This window comes from Mycetomoellerius zeteki, unplaced genomic scaffold (assembly GCF_001594055.1).
Source record: "Mycetomoellerius zeteki isolate Tzet28-1 unplaced genomic scaffold, Tzet1.0 scaffold228, whole genome shotgun sequence".
NCBI lineage: Eukaryota > Metazoa > Arthropoda > Insecta > Hymenoptera > Formicidae > Mycetomoellerius > Mycetomoellerius zeteki.
The window spans coordinates 1,326,638-1,334,414 of NW_017257203.1; the positions used below are offsets into that span (position 1 = coordinate 1,326,638).

The 7,777-nt window shown below is 31.8% G+C and overlaps 2 protein-coding genes across 4 annotated transcripts in view; one reads left to right on the forward strand and one right to left on the reverse strand.

Moving 5' to 3' along the window:
- Positions 1–1,380: 1,380 nt before the first annotated feature.
- On the forward strand, positions 1,381–2,546 carry LOC108723231 (peptidyl-prolyl cis-trans isomerase). Of its 3 annotated transcripts, XM_018448796.1 has the most exons (3): positions 1,381–1,824; positions 1,976–2,224; positions 2,297–2,546. In XM_018448796.1, exons 2-3 carry the CDS (start codon positions 1,990–1,992, stop codon positions 2,506–2,508), a joined length of 447 nt encoding a protein of 148 aa, XP_018304298.1. In that variant the 5' UTR covers positions 1,381–1,824; positions 1,976–1,989; the 3' UTR covers positions 2,509–2,546. The 3 variants fall into 3 exon arrangements, with proteins under 3 accessions (XP_018304298.1, XP_018304296.1, XP_018304297.1); XM_018448794.1 differs by having other exon boundaries at positions 1,976–2,546; XM_018448795.1 differs by having other exon boundaries at positions 1,381–1,521; positions 1,976–2,546.
- Positions 2,547–3,316: 770 nt separating this feature from the next.
- The window catches only part of LOC108723306 (sodium/potassium/calcium exchanger 4), a 6,531-nt gene continuing 2,070 nt past the window's right edge, over positions 3,317–7,777 (reverse strand). The window contains exons 5-9 of the mRNA XM_018448964.1: positions 6,794–6,895; positions 6,221–6,277; positions 4,596–4,805; positions 3,908–4,009; positions 3,317–3,733 (exon numbers count right to left, since the gene is read on the reverse strand). Coding sequence (XP_018304466.1) covers positions 3,399–3,733; positions 3,908–4,009; positions 4,596–4,805; positions 6,221–6,277; positions 6,794–6,895 — 806 coding nt within the window. The 3' untranslated portion in view covers positions 3,317–3,398. The remainder of the gene's footprint in view (positions 3,734–3,907; positions 4,010–4,595; positions 4,806–6,220; positions 6,278–6,793; positions 6,896–7,777) is intronic.

Sequence of the window (7,777 nt, forward strand, 5' to 3'; positions counted from 1 at the left end):
CAGCCATTGATGGTTTAAGCAAAATGAACAGACTTATGGGATTTCATCTAGTGATTGGTGAGTCTAATGACTCCTGCACACTGGACGCGGAAAAGCTTATCGCGCGGCAAAATGCGACGCGGTAACCAATGAACATGTTAGGAGCTGTAAGCTTATTGGCTACGCGTCACATTTTGCCGCGCGGCAAGCGTTTCCGCGTCCAGTGGGCGGGAGCCATAAGACGTAATCAGTAATGCGCCGTCTACAATGGCAGTATCAATAATGGATGTAAGAGTAAGAAATTGACCAATCACAATTGAATGTAAGAAGGATAATCGACTGTGATTGGTCAATTTCTTATTCTTACAGCTTCATCCATTACTGATACTGCCATTGTAGACGACGCATTACATTGGATTCGCTACTGGCCTTACGGTCTCTATTGTGATTAACCAATTCGCTTACTGACTGATGTTGTAAGTCCATGGCACATACAAAAACGTAAGGCCGTAAGACGTAATTAGTAAGCGAATTGGCCAATCATGGTAGAGACCGTAAGACCAGTAGCGAATCCAATCTTACGATTTCTTTACTGCTTACATATTACGGCCTTACGTTTTTGTATGTGCCATGGGCTTTAAGCAAGATTGGATTCGCTACTGGCCTTACGGTCTCTATCGTGATTGGCCAATTCGCTTACTGATTATGCTTACGGCCTTACGTTTTTGTATGTGCCATGGGCTTGAGGCTGAGTCTCCAGAGAAAGAAACAACGGAACGGAATAATAGGTGTATCGAGAAGCACGACCGCTCGCTAAGCGCTTAGTGAGCTCTTGTATCTGTTTGGTCTATATTTTTAGATCTAATGGAATATGCCAATCAGATGCACGAGCTCACTGAGCGCTCTGTGAACGGTCGCGCTTCTGAATGCACTCATTGGCATATTCCATTAGATCTAAAAATATAGACCAATAGGTACAAGAGCTCACTGAGCGCTCAGTGAGCGGTCGTACTTCTGTATGCATCAATTAACAGAAAAGGGATAGGATGAGGATAAGGAACGTATACGTAAAGCCTGATTTATAACTAACTTGCCGTATTAGTATGAACGAAAGCATTGAAATCCTATGGTTGAACTTTACCGGCATCGGCATAAGTTAACGGTTACGGCTATTATAAATCAGGCTTAATGCGCCATAATTGGCGGAATGATGTCCGTTCAATCGCAAGTATTCCGTCAATTGCGCTCCACCGATGTCTTTTCTAAACCAATCACGAGCGTTCCGCCTATTCCTCATGCGCCAATTCCGCATCATGGGACTGCACCATGAGGATAACCCTCATCCCATCTCTTTTCTGTCAATATTCCGTTCTGCTGTTTCTTTCTCCATGGAGACGCAGCCTGAATAAGCCAATTGACCAATCATACAGTAGAGAATTTCAAAACTTATTGAAGCTGATTGGAGCTTGTGTTTTGGAAAATTCTCGTTTGTGCAGAGCACGTGGATCTTCAAAATAATAGATATATACATACACCCATGATGTAAGTTTAGCAATTGCAATTTACGTATAGTGATTCAAAAAACTTAGTGATAAGGTGTGAGTCGAAACGGATTTCGAAAAGAAATTATGGAAGATTACGCAAAGAAATATTGACATCGTTCTTTTGAAGTAAACGGGAGAAGAAGAAAGAGAAAAGAGGTTACAGACGAGTTATACAAAAGAAAGCAAATTTTAATTAAATATACGAAGCGATATAAAAATTATATGAACACTCGATACAAATTGGTTTGGATATATAACGAGAACTAAAATTCATAATTTTTATAATTAATATAAATTTCTTGTAAGTACATTGTTCATAAGTAAATAAAAATAATGTACAAATGTATCACAAAATAATAGTAGCAAAACTCACATTCTTGTTGAAATTCAATCTGTTCGATTTTTATTATAAAGTTGTATAATATATAATTTTGATTGTTTCTCCTTTCTAGCTTCTACTGTACTGATGAATGGTCAGGAGTACAAGATGAACTTACCACTAGTATACTTTGATATGTCTGCGGATGATAAACCACTGGGACGAATTATAATACAATTACGGACTGACATTGTGCCAAAGACATCAGAAAATTTTCGTGCCTTATGTACAGGAGAGAAGGGTTATGGTTATAGAGGAAGCTATTTCCATCGTATAATTCCAAATTTCATGTGTCAAGGAGGTGATTTTACAAACCACAATGGTACAGGTGGAAAATCCATTTTTGGAGAAAAGTTCGAAGATGAGAATTTCGAACTCAAACATACTTCCTCAGGTACATTATCAATGGCAAATTCTGGCCCGAATACAAATGGCTCTCAATTTTTTATTACTACTGTAAAAACGCCTTGGTTGGATAATAAACACGTTGTGTTTGGAAGTGTTCTTGATGGAATGGACGTTGTAAGAAAAATTGAAAATTATGGTTCATCGAATGGGAAGACATATCAAAAGATTATGATAGCAGATTGTGGTCAATTCTCATGAGCATTAAATAAATAAGCAATGAAATAAGACATTAAAATGTACCAAGTAGTTTTAGTTTTGTTCATATTTTTGAAACTTGCAGTTTTCTATCGTTTAATAAGAAAAGCAGAATAATGCTGAAATAATTCTGTTTAAATATGTGAGGATATTGGGAATTGGGTATCTAAACCAAGTTGATGTATTTATGTAGTTTTTAGATACATAAATGATATAAAGTATTTTATTTAAGTATAACTCTTGTAAGTATAACATTGTGATCCTTTTTTTTAAGCGTATATAATAAGAAAGTATATTTTTTTTTATGTAGTAAGATTATTTAGCTTTGCTTTATTCTTTTGTAATTTTGTTTATAACATATGATTACTATGTTTAAGTTTGAAATTACAGAAACTATGACATTTTTATTTTAAAGAAGATAACGAAGATGTGACCATTATTTATTATATATATATATATATATATAGTAACTTGTGAAACTGATTCAATGTACTATACAATTATGTACAACTAGCTGATTCGAAGAAGACAATCAATCGAGAACGATCTTTCAATATCTTATCAGTTTCGTGATTTACTGTAAATAACTAAAAATTTTCTTTATATTAGATATAAGAGTTAAATTTATATAATTAAATCACTATTAATTATATAAACATGTGAAAAAATAAACAACTGTAAAAGATTATGATGCAATTTTTATGAATAATCATATTTGTAAGAATTATCTTTAGATATAATAATACTTAATATATTCAGAGGTTTTTGTTTTACCATAAGACAAAAATTATATGAACATATTAGGTAACAGTTCATTTTATGACGTACAAATTTATACAGATAGCAATAAGTATAAATAATCGTCTTACTAGTTAATGACACTGATATTATTACTAGTCGATACATATTGGTAAATTAACAACGAAAAATGTGTTGAGTTCTACAATAGATGCGAATATCAAAAATATGGCATACATAACGAGACAGGCGATTCCAACTGTGCGGCTTAACGTGAATTTGTTAATAAATAAAGCTCCATATAGCAGAATTAACGTTGATAAGAGAGATACTGAGCTATAGACTAGCCCCTGAGAATTAATCTGAATGTAATACTGTCCAGGTACTTTTGGTGATAGTGTAGCCTTAATAAACCATGGTAGTCCGAGACACAGTAACACATCGAACACATTCGACCCGATTGAATTACTTATCCCCATAGCTCCGTAACCTGGAAAATCATAATGATCTCTATTTGATGTATGTACATATATTTAATATATATATATATATATATTTTAAAGACAAAAAAATTCATGTGTTAAATGAATTCTTACTTCGTTGCGATAACACTGCTATCAATTGTTCAGAAGTTTAATATTTGTATATTTAATACTGTATATACCTTGATTAGCAACGATAACGCTCGATACTGCTTCAGGTACACTCATTCCTGCCGCGAGGAATGTTAAACCCATAATGGAGTCAGGAATTCTGAAGGTATCGCCTAAAATATAATATAACATAAATATAATAGAAGCAGGTGTTATTGATTACATTAAACATACACAGTACTAGATTATAAAAAAACGTCTGAAGAATATGAAATTTTAAACAGGACATTTTCAAACATAATCGAGATGTTATTTTGACATGATAACGTTAACGTCATTCAAAGCTTAATGTTTCGGCGTTTTACAAAAATTGTTTTCTCCACAATGTCAATAATTTTAGTAAGCAAGATGTTAGCAGATTTAAGAACAATATTGTTGCAGATTAATATCAATTGTATTATTTTCGCTTTCTGCCAATAGAGCTTATTGACATAAGGTATCTAACAGTAGAATTATCTATCAGCAAAAATCGAATGGAATCAATGATTTCACGATTATTTCAATGAAATATATCATTAATGCTAGATTCTGTTCGATATCAACAGTTAATTTATCTTTTCTCAACAAATTCTGTTATATTGCTAATGGCATTCTTCCAATAAAACTCCCAGCACTTTGCAAAATCTATTTTCGACGAACTTGGCTATCTAACAATAATAATAAGATGTTGAATACAAATGTTTCATCGATGGCACGCACCAATAATAGTAATGACCCATCCTATGATATAAGACGAAATCCCAATCCACATTACGCACATGATGAATGTAAAGAGGTACCAAGATTTTAGCTTTCTTCTTCTACAATCGGGAATAGTAAGGAGTAATGCCACATTGATGGGCCAAGTAATAACCCACCATATCTTCTTGCATGTAGAGCTCGGCCAAGTTGTAATGTTGACGATATCATCTGAAAAGAGACAATATAAATATTTTATAACTATACCCAGATAGCCAAACGCTAGTAGTATGCAGCAGTTGTCAGCAAATTCGATCATGATTTTAGAGTAGATATCGGATATCCACTGATTTAGTAAAAATAAAAATTTGTAAGTTGAATTTGCCAGCAAATTCGATTATGATTTTAGATTTTTAGAGCAGATTTCTATCCACTGTCTTGCCGAAAATAAAAATTGGAGCGTAAATCGAATGTAATGGAATAGTGGCAGAAGTGTAAACAAAGTTTCTATAAGACGAAAATTAAAACAACGAAATATAAAAAAGATAGCGTTTCTTTTACGTTTTATTGTCTCAATTTTCGTCTCGTAGAAATTTCGTTTACACTTCTATCACTCTTCTCTTACATTCGACTTAATACTTAGATTTTTATTTTTGCCAGAGTGTGTCCTCTTTAAGCTTGATTTCTGCCATTACGACTTGCCATAATATAACAACAGAAATGTAGCAAGAATGGAGCATACCTTGCCATCATGATGTCATAATGCAGAGCCTGCTTGTTTTCTGATACATTTCTACCGATATTAGAAAAACAGCAGACTGTGCTTGGCTGTTGCTGAAGTTCTACTAACATAATATGTAACACAAAGATTGCAATACATGCTCTTAGTAAGGTTTGGCTATTTGGGATAGTTACATATATCGACTATTGACTAATTCGAGTCTTCCAATGTTGGAATTCCTAATCATAGTATAATTATTTTTACAATAGAATCTTATTTGTTGCACGCGCAATTGCACCCCAGACTCATACTAGCCATTGATTTTAACTACCTAAATAATAAATAAATTTATTCAGATATTTTATATTGCAAAAATGGTTCTATTTAAAATGGTGCTATCAAGTAAGAGTTATATTGTACTAACGTGTATGCGTATTTTCGAATGAATTTAGCCGACACTGTATTATTTCTTAAATAATTTCCTTATGAAATCGTTTGTATTTTGTATGAAGACTTTTAAAGTATATCTAATTAATAAAATTTGACAGTTATATATCTAGATTCTAGATATATCTAGATATTCTAGAATATAATTTTAATTAATTATTTTTGCATTACGCAAAGACGTTAGTAAATTAAATAAAGTTTTGCTACTTGAAATCATTTGTATTTTATATGAAAAATTTTGAAGTATAATTGAAAATATTTGATAATCATTTAATTAATTTAAATATTTTTGTACTATATAACTGTTATATCGGCTTTAAGTTCATTCGAATTATGCATGTATATATATGTGCGTTTTAAAGGAAAAGGAAAGATACACTGCATTAAGATTGTACAAAGATTGCACTGCAATACATAAGTGCAGGTTACACTTAAGTATTATAACACATGTGTTGTGTGTCTGTTCTGTGAGACATACCTGACTCATCCTGGTCACTCGAACTAAATCCAGATATCTCCGTTTCTTTGACGAGATCTATTTATTTTAAAATGAAATAGATAGTCAAGTATGAGATTATGTTTTTTTACGAATAGTTATCGAACGCAATCCCTACAAAGAGATATGTGAATTAAAAAGGATTGACAAGGATTGTAGCTTCCAAGAATATGCTCATTTTCAATATTTATCTTATTTTAAATTGATATGCATTAAATCGAATTAAGACTGTGGTCAGAGTCTCGCTACAAATGCTTTGAAGAGTTTGATTGACCAATCAGAAGAAAGAATTTTACAAATTAACCAATCAAAAAACGCTTTAAAGCATTTGTAGCCTTTACGGCGTTAGCCGTACTCTAAATCACAATAACGCAACTGCTGGAAGAAAGATAAAGAATAGTTTATTTTGATAAAAATAGAAAGGAATTTAAAAGCATTGTCTGAGTTCTAAAGATCGAAAGTTTATAATATTACAAAATAAAATTATATCAATTCCTTTTAATTCACTTATTTTTGCATAGGCGGTAATAATAAATTATATTGTAGCGATCTTACGATTCGGCAGGAGCGGACTCTGCTCGCAAATATTTCTGTACTTTTTTCTCCTAGCAGTTATTTGGTTTAAGAAATTGTTGATGCGACGATTGAAACACATTGCTGAAAAAGTAAGCATTCTAATTATTGTGATATTCTGTTGTAAATAGTTTTAGCAAACGTTGTTTGCGCTTTAAAGTATTAATGAAGATAAAGTGTCCAGATAATCCCGCCCACAGAACGTCAACTAATAGCAACACGATGTTAATGTTATAATTTCCTACTCAACAACTATGTAACTGTTGTGTACAACATGTGTTATATTTCATTTATGTTGTTGAGAGGAAAATTTATATTAATGTAATATTAGTGTTAGTTTCTGTTCTGCGGACGTGTCACTTTCAAAGGACCGCATAATTTATTAATTTTTCTCAAAGAGAACAAGAAAGTCAAAATAATATTATATTAATCGAATCATGACAAAAAATAACAAATCCAGTCTAGACAAAAATAACATAAATTCATAATGGATCAAATATTATTTGGACTTTATTATTCTTTTTAGAATAAAAATTGGTTGTTATAATTTATGATGTGGTAAACACAATGTAATAAAAAAGGCTTAATAATGGATAATTTTTGAGCCATGATGTATCAAAGGTGCATAAAATAAAGCACCTTTAACGTACATGCCACAGTTGCTCAAGAACTATTTATTATTGAGCCTTGTCCCTATAAGCGCAAAATGTTCCTAGAATGTTACATGAATATTATTAAAAAAAATTAAAATAATGTTATAATATTTCGAAAATATCATAAATATTTTTTTAATATTACAGGAGTATTCTATAGAGGTTATATGTCCACTTATATAATAAACCTAGGTATTATATTTTAATATTCCTGAAACATTATTAAAATATTAATAAATATTAATTATTTTTAATTTTGTGCAATTTGAATTCACAATCCAGTAACGAAAAGTTCTTATCAGTCTATGCTGCA

Coding starts and splice junctions, on each gene's coding strand:
- LOC108723231 (XM_018448794.1), top strand. CDS start 1,990: ATGAATGGTCAGGAGTACAAGATGAACTTACCACTAGTATACTTTGAT.